Source organism: Globicephala melas, chromosome 1 (assembly GCF_963455315.2).
Source record: "Globicephala melas chromosome 1, mGloMel1.2, whole genome shotgun sequence".
Lineage (NCBI taxonomy): Eukaryota > Metazoa > Chordata > Mammalia > Artiodactyla > Delphinidae > Globicephala > Globicephala melas.
Window position 1 is genome coordinate 75,973,734 of NC_083314.1, and position 11,908 is coordinate 75,985,641.

The following is an 11,908-nucleotide window of genomic DNA, read 5'->3' on the forward strand; positions in this document are numbered from 1 at the left end:
GATACAGCAAAAGCCCTCGGGAACCTTAGAATTCGGTGAGAAATTCTAGGGCCTTTAAGAGCCACAGAACCTGGTGGGCGTCTCCTGGAGACAGGGAAACGTTTAGTCTCCGCAGCCATGCCCGAAGTCACGAAGGATGCTGTGCACCCCTTGGGGGCAGAGGAGCCGAGCGTGGCGCGGGCCGTGGTCCGCAGCATGGGGGGCTTTATCCTGGGCTTGTCCTTGGCCACAGCCTATGGGCTCCTGGAGCTGCTGGTGGAAGGGCACAGCCCCTGGGGCTGCCTGGTGGGCACCCTCACTTTGGCCGCCTTCCTTAGTCTGGGCATGGGATTCTCCCGCCAGGTCCGAGTCACCGTCCTCCTGTTGCTGCCCCAGGCCTTCTCCAGTAAGCTTGGCACCCAGTGGAAGGGGTGGGCCCTGGGGCAGGGGCTGGGGCAGGAGGGATCTTGAGGGAGAGGGCGTTTGAGGGAAGTACTCTCAAGGCTTCTATAAGGCACTTGAATGGTATATGCCGCCATGTGTCAGGCTGGGGGCCTGGTTCTGAGGGAGCTCTCTCCCCAGAGCAGGGCCGGACACTGCTATTGGTGGCTACCTTTGGGTTGGTATTGCAAGGGCCTTGTGCCAACACCCTGCGCAACTTCACCCGGGCCAGCGAGGCTGTGGCCTGTGGGGCAGAACTGGCCCTGAACCAGACCGCCGAAGTGCTGGAGAGGGCCAGACAGCCCCTCGTCAGTAAGGCCGCCCATCTCCACGGACCCCCAAGTTCCCCCTCGTCCTGCACGTTCTACAGTCCTCTGGCTTCATTCCTCTCCATTGGTCCTGGGCCCTAACCTCAAAGCACCCTGTTAGACCCCCTGACCCTCGCTCTCTGGCCTGCTCCACCGCCAGATGAACTATTTCCCAGCATCCAGGCTGCCCATTTCCCGAGTGGCAGGCCCCCTCCACTCCCTACTCCAGGGCAATGGTGAGAACAAGCCCCCAGAGGAGTTCCGACAGTACCCCTGCCCTCACCTCTCAGGTGCCCTGAACAAGATTAAAGCCATTGCCCAGAAGGCCAAGGAGGTGGCTGACCAGGTCCGAAAGTTCTTCCGGTCAATCATGGATGGCGTGAAGCACATAGGTCAGTACATTAACGTGTCTGTCTGTGGGGGGGGTCAAAATTCACCCAGTCTCCTCACCCTCACACCCCGTCCAGGACTTTTTGGGCCCCGCCTGGGTGCTGACTAGTTCCCACTGGATATAGCACAGCCAGGCCCCTGACCATGAGCCTTTCCAGCTCTGGGTGCTGTCCTGGTGTTCCCCACCCACCCCCCGAGAAGGTGCTGCAGGACTCCTGGGTACCAGCCCTGCAGCCATCCCCAGCCAGGGCCCTGCGGAACGTGTGGTACTGGCTCCTGCACATCGGCGACGTGTGCAACTCGGAGCTGGGCAACCCTTACTTGAAGTGTGCTCGGGTCTTCGATGACGCCAAGGACAGCTGCATGCAGGTCATACCACAAGCCTACCACCTGTGTTTTGTGCTCATGCCCTTCAAGCTGATGCTCTGTGGACTTGCCAGTGGTGAGAGAGCCAGGGGCTTGCCGGCAGGATTGGGGGCCCGGCAAATGTAGGGGTCAGGTGGGAGAGTGGGCCCAGGGGCCCAATGGGGGGCAATAAATACGGGACCAATAAGGATGATGCGCCCTTTGTGGGATCGGGTGGGGGCAGATAGGGAGGAACCAATGTAGAGGGTGGGGTAATAAGGAGAAGCCAAAATGTTCTGAGCCAGTGTGGAGGCTAGTAGGAAGAGTGAAAAGTCAGGGGGCCCTGTGAGAGCAAGGTCCCTGGAGGTGGGAGAGGCAGGCTGTGCGTCTCTGCCCCTGCTGACACTCGGTCTCGGCTCTCAGTGGCCCAGGTTTTCTGCATCATCCCCGGGTACATCCAAACCTTCCTGCGCGAGAGCATCGTCACCCGTGAGTGATCCCCTCGTGGCCCGGCTGCATGCGGTGCTCCTGAGAGGTCTCCCTCCCTCCTCCCAGGATGTGCCAGCCCAGGAGTGCTCCCAGACCATGAATGAAAATGCAGGAAAGGACCTCAAGAGGTTACCCAGGCCAGTGTCCATGCTGTACAGATTAGGAAATTGGGGCCCAGAGAAGAGGAGGTGCTTCCTCAAAGCCTGACTCGAGAGCGGGAGCTGGGGAGAGAAGCAGGGTCCCCTGCCCCCGCAGCAGGTCATTGAGATGTTCGTTGTGGAGACGTAAGGCTGGTGCTAGGCACACAGCGGCAGTGGCATAGACTGTGGAGACTTTGTCCCCTCCTCAGTCCACTGTAGGTCCCAACATTGAGGGTTCCTGGCCGGCCTGTGAGCCGTGGGACCCCTGGGCTGACCGGGCCCCTCCCGAGCGCAGCCCGACCCCGTCCTAACTCTCCTTGCTTGCCTCTCCCCTGGACCCGCGCACCACAGCCGTGAGGAGGTTGATTAACCAGGTGCGTCACGAGTTCGAGTTCAACATGACAGCCACCCACCACTTCTCTGTGGATCTCAATGCCTCTCAGAGCCTGTCCCAGGTGGCTCTGGACCTCCACGAAGCTGTCAGCATGAAGCTGTACCGCGTCCGAGAGGCCGTGGCTCTGATGGGCTACACCACGCCTCTGCTGCTCGTGTTTCTCTACCTCCAGTGAGGGGATGGAAGGCGGGTGTGAGGGCGGAGAGCTAGGGCTGCTGGGGGGCCAGCCCATGCCCATGGCATCCTGGGAGGCTGGAGTTTGGGGGCAGGGTTGGGGGCGGGGGCGGGTGCCCTGCCCTGGGGGGTCTGGTCGGGGGGTGCTTAGGGGCCTCACGTGTGCCCCGCCAGAGCCCTGTGTTACCGGTACCGCTACCTGAACTGGGACAATTTCGACAACTTCTACATCACCAGCCGATTCCTGCACATGGATGCTGTCCGCTCCAAGGCGGGATTGCCCACGGTGCTGCCACTCAGTGCCCGTGAGGCCAGACACTACATCCAGCCGGGTGAGGGCCCTGAGGACCCAGAGACAGGGACCCTTAAGGGAGGCCAGGGATTCCCCCAACCCTACTGCCCTGCCCAAGAGTGCCATGCATGGGCCAGGCTCAGGGCGGGACAAGAGGTAGGGGAGACAGGCCAGAGCTGACGGAAATTTCCGGCTGGGGGGAGACACAACCCTGTCTTTGGGGAGCCTTCAGTCTGAAAGGGGAAAGTAGGGTCCCTCAGAGCACGCAGACAGAGAGAGAAGGGGAAGATGATGCTTCTGGGAGCACCCTGGATGTCAGGACGGAGGGAAGGATGGGTAGGGAGTGGATATGGAGCAAGGGAAGTGAAGTTGGGGAGGTTTTTGGTGGGGGGCAGGGTGGCGAGCAGGAAGTGTGCCTGTGCTGATATGGAGGTGATGCAGCTGGGCGGGGTGGGCAGTGCTGTCTGTGAAGTGGGGGGCCTGGTAAGCGTATCAAGGATGCCTCAGGAGAGAGGATTCCTAGAGACTGGAAATAGGCCACCAGACCCAGGTGGAGATGCTAGGCCCGCACCTCTAGCCACGGAGCCCCTGCCCACAAAGAGTGCTTCCCACCTTTGCCCAGGGGTCCTCACAGCTTCTACATCTTCCAGATGAGCAGACGGGCTCCAGCTTGATCAGGGGCAGGAGCCGCCTCCAGAAGGGAGATCCCTGTAGGAGCTGGGTTCTGGTGGGTGGGAAAACAGGGGAGCGTCGTCCTGACCAGCTCTCCCCTACCCAGGCTCCCTCTTCTTGTCCCAGCGGGAGCAGATTTTCTACATCCTAGCAACCTTCCACCTAATCCGGCACCTCCTCCTCATTTTCCTCCTGGTCTTCTTGGACTATGCCACCTTCTGGGTCCTGGACCTGGCCCGGTACCAGCTGCAGGGGGAGATCGTGGCCCGCAGTGAGTGCCTGAACCTCCTTAGCTTCCTCAGTCCTGGGGGATTGCCTGAATGTCCCCATGTCACTCATACTTACCAGCCCCTGACATTGCCACTCCTCCAGCTCTATCCTCTGCCTGTTACCCCTGTGCCCAGTTCAAGATTATACCATAACAGAATAGCTAAAAACACAAGCTCTAAAGTCAGACTGGCCTGGGTTCAAATCTCAGTAGTGTCCTTTACTAGGTGGTGACCTTGAGCAACCTTGCTGAACCTCCCAGACCTTCAGTTTCCTCATCTGAACCATGACACAATCATGGTAGCAACCTCTCTGGGTGGCTCTAAGGAGTAAATGAGACCACATGTGCTAAGTGGCTGGTGGACCTCTGACTGAGTGTGTGCCACAAACCACAGAATAGAATTAATCTAATCCTGTATACCAGAGGCCCAACAGAAAAAGTTAAAAAAAAATACCCAGAACATGGGACTTCCCTGGTGGCACAGTGGTTGAGAGTCCGCCTGCCAGCGCAGGGGACATGAGTTCGAGCCCTGGTCTGGGAAGATCCATATGCCGCAGAGCAACTACACCCGTGCGCCACAACTACTGAGCCTGTGCTCTAGAGCCCACAAGCCACAACTACTGAGCCCACAAGCCACAACTACTGAAGCCCGCGCGCCTAGAGCCCGTGCTCCACAACAAAGAGAAGCCACCGCAATGAGAAGCCCGCGCACTGCAACGAAGAGTAGCCCCCGCTCGCTGCAACTAGAGAAAGCCCACACGCAGCAACGAAGACCCAATGCAGCCAAAAACAAAAAAAACAAAAAAACCCCAAAACAATCCATAAAACACTTAGTTCAGTACCCGCTACACAGTCAATGCTGAGCAAATGCTTCTTTTTTTTTAATTTTACTCTTTAATTTTATTGAAGTATAGTTGACTTACAATGTTGTGTTAATTTCTGCTGTACAGAAAAGTGATTCAGTTATACATAATATATATATTATTTTTCCTATTCTTTTCCATTATGGTTTATCCCAGGATATTGAATATAGTTCCCAGTGCTATACAGTAGGACCTTGTTTATCCATTCTATATATAATAGTTTGCATCTGCTAATCCCAAACTCCCAATCCTTTCCTCCCCCAGGCAAATGCTTTAAAATAAATGCTTCTGGGTGGTCACAGAGTCAGGGGATGGACTCACTCACCATTCAGGTCATTTCAAATCTGGTAGCCTGGGAAGGCAGACCAGGCACCAGTGCCAGCCAGCTCTGGACCATGGAGCCAGTCCCAGGTTCCAAGGGCTGATGTTAAGCCCCAGGGCACCATGAGGGTGCCTAGGGTGTCCAAGGCCCCTGGCTGAGGGCCTGGGGGCCATCTCTATGCCCTGCACTGTCCACTCTCCACCCTCCTTTCCGGCATGGTGGAGTGGGCCGCTGCCAACAGCATCCCTCACACGGTGTCTTGTGCCAGGCCCTGTGCTAATATCCATAACTGTGGAAGGCACTGGCTCTACTGGGAAGATTTACCGCGACCTGGTGTCGGCATTTGATGTCCTGCAGCAAGGCAACATCACCGTCTTGTCCCAGCGCTGCCGCCTGCGTCCCTCGGAGCCCAGCACCACTGGTTACATAGCCATCGGTATCCACACCCCTGAGGGCACTGGGGGAATAGACGCCATTCAGGGAAGGAGGCACAGACTGCTGAGGGGGAGCGCGGCTGGCACCTCGTGCCCTCCGGCAGTGGCTTACTGTGTCTGCTGTGCCCCCAGGTGTCATGTATGGCCTGTGCTTCTTCGTCACTTTGTTCGGCAGCTATGTCAGTCGCCTGCGGCGGGTCATCTGTGCCTCCTACTACCCATCCCGGGAGCAGGTGAGGGGTCCGCGGCCAGTTCCTGCCCCCCCTCCCCAGGCTGCTAAGCTCATGGCTGTCTGTCTTGGTTTGGGGGAGTTAAGGGGCCTTCAGCAGCCCAGCTCTCTCTCCTCTGGTTGAACCCCAAAGCAAATGATCTGGACTGCAGATGGCAGAGATGGTGCCTCTTGGGGCAGGGCTTTCTGAGACAAAGCTTGCCTCCAAAGTTTTGTGAAAACCCTGGGGGGACAGGAGCCATGTTAACAGGTTGAGGTGTGAATGGAAACTCACCATTTGTTTACTCATTTATGACTGAGCATCTACCGTATGCCAGTTACTGTGCTGGCCTCAAGGATGCCAAGGTGAACCAGACACAGTCTTGAGGCAGGCCGGACAGTCTTTTAACCAGATGTTACAATGAAAAAAGTGTTTTTATTAAGGAATGAATAAAGTGCTATGGAAATCCAGAGGAGGGAATGGGTGAATCCACCTAGGGAAGTCCCAAAGTCTTCCCCCAGGAAGGGGCATTGAGCCAAGCCTAGAGGGATTCATAGGCGTTGGACAGAAGGCAAAGGTAGGGAGTGAGGCGGGAGCAGAGGGCATTCCAGGTAGAAGAAACAAGATCAAGGGGACCCCTTCCTTGACCTCCCCTCCGGCAGGAGAGGATCTCCTACCTCTACAATGTACTTCTGAGCCGCCGAACCAAGCTTTTGCCTGCCCTGCACCGATCGGTGAGGAGACGGGCAGCTGACCAGGGCCACATGAGTGTCCTCCAGGTGCTGGCCAGGCGGTGAGCCCACTGTCCTTCCTTATATGAAGTGGGGTGAGAGGGGGTAGAAAAAGAGCCGGAGGTCAGAATGGATCACTGTCCTTCCTAGGTGTCCAGAGGTTTGTTTGAAGACGGTGCTCATTCCATGGCATTCATGCATGAATGGATTGGGGATGAGAATTCTTAGGGGTGGGGAGTGAAAGGAGGAGGACAGGAAGCAGAGATGTTGTTGCTATAGTCAGAGGGATGGAGGTTTGCCTACAGGAAGCGCTACCCTTGGTTTGGAGGGTGGTGCTAGAGAAGACAAGTGTTAGTTATGCTGGCTGGGCTGGCCTGCTTTTTCTAAAAAATTAATTAATTTTAAAATTGAAATATAGTTGATTTACAATGTTGTGTTAATTTCTTCTGTATAGCAAAGTGATTCAGCCACACACACACATAAACTCTTTTTTAATGTATATTCTTTTCCTTTATGGTTTATCACAGGATATTGAATATAGTTCCCTGTGCTATACAGTAGGACCTGGTCGCTTATCCATTCTATATATAATAGTTTGCATCTGCAAACCCCAAACTCCCACTCCATCCCTCCCTCACCCCCCTCCCCTTCGGCAACCACATCTCTGTGAGTCTGTTTCTGTTTCATAAAAGTTCATTTGTGTCATATTTTAGATATCATGTATAAGCCATATCACATAGTATTTCTCTGTCTGACTTACTTCACTTAGTGTGATAATCTCTAGGTCCATCCATATTGCTGCAAATGGCATTATTTCATTCTTTTTTATGGCTGAGTAGTATTCCATTGTATATATGTACCACATCTTCTTCATCCATTCATCTGTCCTTGGAAATTTATGTTGTTTCCATGTCTTGGCTATCGTGAATAGTGCTGCTATGAACATAGAGTGTATGTATCTTTTTAATTAATTAATTAATTTTTGGCTACATTGGGTCGTCATTGCTGCACACGGGCTTCCTCTAGTTGCGGCGAGTGGGGGCTACTCTTTGCTGCAGTGTGCGAGCTTCTCATTGCTGTGGCTTCTCTTGTTGTGGAGCAGGGGCTCTAGGCGCGCAGGCTTCAGTAGTTGTGGCTCACAGGCTCAGTAGTTGTGGCTCGTGGGCTCTAGAGCACAGTCTCAGTAGTTGTGACACACCAGCTTTGTTGCTCCATGGCATGTGGGATCTTCCCAGACCAGGGCTCGAACCCATGTCCCCTGCGTTGGCAGGCAGATTCTTAACCACTGCGCCACCAGTGAAGTCCCAGGGGTGTATGTATCTTTTTGAATTACATTTTTGTCTGGATATATTGGGCTGGCCTGCTTAGTGTCTGGGACCCCTCTCCTCAGGTGCTCCTGCCTAGCTCCGTTTATCAGCCACTCTAGGCATCACCAGACCTACTGCCTGGGCTGCGGGCAGCCCCAGGATGAGGGGGACACAGAGAATTCGGTGTCCTGCAGTACCCCAGGCTGCCGAGGTGAGACTTCTGGGGAGTATGCCTCTCCCTTCTGGGACTCACCACATTTGCATATGACAATCAGCTGTTGTCCTTCTTTTATGGACTTCTCCTGTACCTCAACTTTTGTACCCCTCCCTTCATTACTATGCATGTCCTCATTTACACAGAACCCTCAGGTAGCTCATTTTCTCTGTGAGCCTTAATCCTCCGGTGCAAATAGAATTTATAGGCAAGTGGCGTTGCAGCAACTCCCTAGTGTGCACCGCTCGATGAGGATGGTCCTCCCAAGGGTGGGGTCGGGGAGGCAAGGGCTGAAAGCTGGGGAGCACAGTGGTTGTGGGGGTACAAGTTTACCTCCTTTCCTCCGGGCCTCCTCCAGGTCTCTTCTGTCTCACCTGCTTCCGCCTCCTGGACAACACCTGCTCCGTGTGTGCATCTCCCCTCTCCTACCAGGGGGAGCTGGACCTGGAGCTGTGAGTCTCCAGTGACATGGGGTGGCCGGAGTCTGTGGGGGCAGTGGGAGCAGCCACCCCTCCCCCAGGACCTCTGTGGGCTACTGAGACAGGAGGCTTCTCCAGGGACTCCAGTGATGAGGACGGCCCCCGCCTATGGCTGGCGGCAGCTCGCAGAAAGGGTCCTGAGCAGGAGGCGTTACTGCAGCAATGGCTCCAAGAAACGCTGGGCAGGCCCCTCTTATCGGATTCCAGCTCCGAATTCAGGTGAGCAGAAAGCTGAAGGAGTTGGGGCCTGGGAGACCTAAGATGTTCTGTCACATTTACCAAGGGCTTCTTGGGTGCCTGGTGCTCTGCTAGAGCTGGAGATGGAGATAAAGGGAGGGGAGGGAAGGGAGGCTTGCCCTGGAGGAGCCCACCAAATGGTGGGGGAGAGTGACATCAAATAGATCAGTGACAAATGTGGAGAGCGCCCCGATCAAGGAGTGAAGCAGGCTCTGGGCAGCACAGAGGACAGAACCACCAATTTGGAACGGGGGGATATTAATGAAGGCTTCATAGAAGAAGTGAAAAAAGAGGTGGGTTTGGGGGCACCCCGGGGGTTTGTTAGGCTGAGGAGTGGAGGAGAGCATTCCAGGGCGAGGCTTTTGTGTGTGAGTTTGGAGAACGTGAGACACTTAGGAGGTGCGCGGGTGCTCCGGGGCGGGCGGAGCTAAGGGAGACGTGTATGTGTGGCCGGGTGGAGACTGCAGAGCATGCTGGGAGATGAGGCAGGAAGAGGTGGGAGAGGGCCTCACTTTGCCATCTGAAGATCCTCAGTCAGAGAGTGATATAATCATATTTGTCTTTTAGGACAGTAAGCTAAGGAGGCAGAATGGAGGCTGCGCAGGAACAGGGAGACCAGAGAGGAGGCTGTCTTATCTCAGGAAAAGTTGGTGATGGCCTCAGGATTGAGGTGCTGAGAATGACAGGGAGTTTATGCTTGGGACTGGGCGGTGTTAAGGCAAGAGGAGAAACAGGTTCTGCAGAAAGAGGAATGGCCCAGTTCGAGACCTTTGAGGTATCTGTAGGGAATCCAGCGGGAGATGCCCAGGGGACAGTTAGAAAAGGGCAGGGCTCTGGGCCAGAGGTGTCTTTTGGTGGTGGTGGTGGGGGGGTGTTGACTTAGAGACTGTAAGAGAGAGGATGAGCTAGATCACCCTGGCAGAGGGCAGGGCAGGAGAGGAGGGGACAGGGACAGAACTCTGAGGGGCTCAATCACAAGCCAAGGAGGGGAAAGGCTCAGGAACAGAGCACCAAGCATATCAAACGCTGTGACATGATCAAGCAGGATGAAGCCTGAAGATTGGCCATTGAATTTGGCAGTTGAGAGATCCTTGGTGTGGCTTGTGGGAACATTTCTCATGGTGTGGGGAAGGCCAACACCAGTCTTAATGGGTTGAGAGAGGGTGACTGGTAGAGAAGACTCAGAAACAGAAATGGGGTATGCGGCTCTGTGTCACTGTTGCAAGAAGTCTGAGAATTCTTTTTCTTTTTAATATAACTGCTGTAGTTAAAAAAAGGAAGCTTGATGGTAAAGAGGAGGGAGTTAGCTTCATAGAACAAAAGAGTAGCTTGGGGCTTCCCTGGTGGCGCAGTGGTTGAGAGTCCGCCTGCCGATGCAGGGGACACGGGTTCGTGCCCCGGTCCGGGAAGATCCCACATGCCGCGGAGCGGCTGGGCCCGTGAGCCATGGCCGCTGAGCCTGTGCGTCCGGAGCCTGTGCTCCGCAACGTGAGAGGCCCACGTACCGCAAAAGAATAGCTTGAAGGGAACCTAAAGGATTTTTCTTTATCCAAGTATAGGGAGATTTGAGCATTTCAGAGGTGAAAAAGAGAGCGCTGAAGAGAGAGGGATGCCAGAGAGATGGGATCTAAGGCCAGGTGAACAGGGTGGCCTCAAATAGGAGCGGGCTCGCCTGAGGCAGGAGGGGAGAGGGTATGTTCCTCTGAGCAGAGCCGAGCCTGCTCCAGTCTGGTGGCCTTGCTCTTCTCAGGGAGGGTGGGGGGCGGGGGTAGGAGGCAAGCACAGCTGCTAAGACGGCAAAGAAGGGGTCTGAGAGTGGAATAAAAGTTTCAAGGAGTGGGTGGTGGAGGCTGAAATATCTGCCTTGGGGACTGTGCAAAGGAGCCAGCGGGGGAGGTGAAGAGATTTCCAGGTAGCATTACAGGCTCAGATGAAGTTGAAAACCATAACGTGTAATGACCGACTCCAGCGCGCTTGGTTATGCGGTTTTTTTCGAGCAAATGTGGTAGCCATGAACAGGATTCCAGGGTTGAAGGTTTTTTCTGGGCAGGTCAGGAGGATAAGATGGGGAGAGAATTGGGGTGTCTTTAGTCAAGAGTGTCTGAGATGACTGACTTTGGGGAAGAGAAGGTACTGAGACCCCAGGGGACAGTCCTAGGTCTATATCTCGACGGGGGTGTTAGAGCAGAGGCCAGGAGGGACACTGAGGATGGGCCACGGCTGGGAAGAATTCGGGGATAAATGAAGAGAGTGGCCAAGGTTGAGGGTGAGGTCCGAGTGGGAGCAGAGGTGAAGGTCATTATGGCCAAGGAGGTTGAGGACTGAAAGGCCAGAGTGTTGGAAGAGTCCGCCCACTAGTGAGGAGGCAGCTGGGCCTCGCCAACAGCCCAAGTCTGGTACCAGCACCCTGGATGGGTGTGGCAGGGTGTCTGCGAGGCCTGGGGAGAGCCGCAGCCCAGGGGTGTAGCTGCCATGGCAGCTAGGGGCTTTGCAGTACGCCACAGGCCTGCCGAGTTTGAGAAAGGCAAGCAACCTCCACTCGGGAGGACTGCAAAGAAAACTCTCCGGTGGTCACATTCCAGGGCGAATGGGGCACTGGAAGTAGTAATGAGTTGAGGGGTTGAAGGGGAGGCAAAGTTTTATTTTTAGAGGTTCCAGAGGGCTCAGTGAAGTTAAAAGCTGGGTCGCCAGAGAGGATAGCTTGAGCCTTGAGCAGCTATTATTCCCAAGGTCACTGCTGGTTCTGCCCTTACTACTCACATGACCTTGGGCAAATCGCTGCCCACTCATCTCTCAGCCTAAAATCAGAAGCTATCTACAGCCATGAGCTGGTTTGCCTTGTGGGGGGGGGGGGCCTGTGAGAGCAGCAGTGGCTGGTAGATAACAGAAGCCAAATCTGAACAGATGGGGCAGGGGCAGGAGGCAGGAATGCACCTGTGAAAACAGAATGTTGGTGACTGGGCCACCCCCCTTCCTCTCCTCGCTAGTGACCTGGATGAGGAAAAGGGGCCTTGAAGAGGAGGCACAGGTAGCAGCGCCCACGTGAGGCCCAGTCTGTCAGCATACCCATGCCCCCTCAGCCCTCCTGACCACCTCAGAAATCCTCTGCCCCCAAAGCAGCCCCTTCCCTGCTTCAGAACCCCAGTCCCTCTGTCTCTCATTTCCCTCTCCTCCCCAACCCTCCCACCTATCTCCAAAATAAAGAAACCAAAGGTGGACA

The 11,908-nt window shown here is 55.3% G+C and overlaps 1 protein-coding gene across 1 annotated transcript; it reads left to right on the forward strand.

Moving 5' to 3' along the window:
* Positions 1 to 117: 117 nt before the first annotated feature.
* Positions 118 to 11,890, forward strand: DCST2 (DC-STAMP domain containing 2). Its single transcript, XM_030841981.2, is given in 17 exon segments — positions 118 to 385; positions 562 to 732; positions 1,019 to 1,120; positions 1,363 to 1,560; positions 1,887 to 1,952; positions 2,444 to 2,657; positions 2,835 to 2,992; positions 3,731 to 3,895; positions 5,346 to 5,513; positions 5,644 to 5,744; positions 6,383 to 6,513; positions 7,842 to 7,969; positions 8,331 to 8,424; positions 8,530 to 8,670; positions 11,676 to 11,698; positions 11,701 to 11,811; positions 11,814 to 11,890. Coding segments are annotated over 17 exon segments (2,316 nt in total).
* The last annotated feature ends 18 nt before the right edge of the window (positions 11,891 to 11,908 follow it).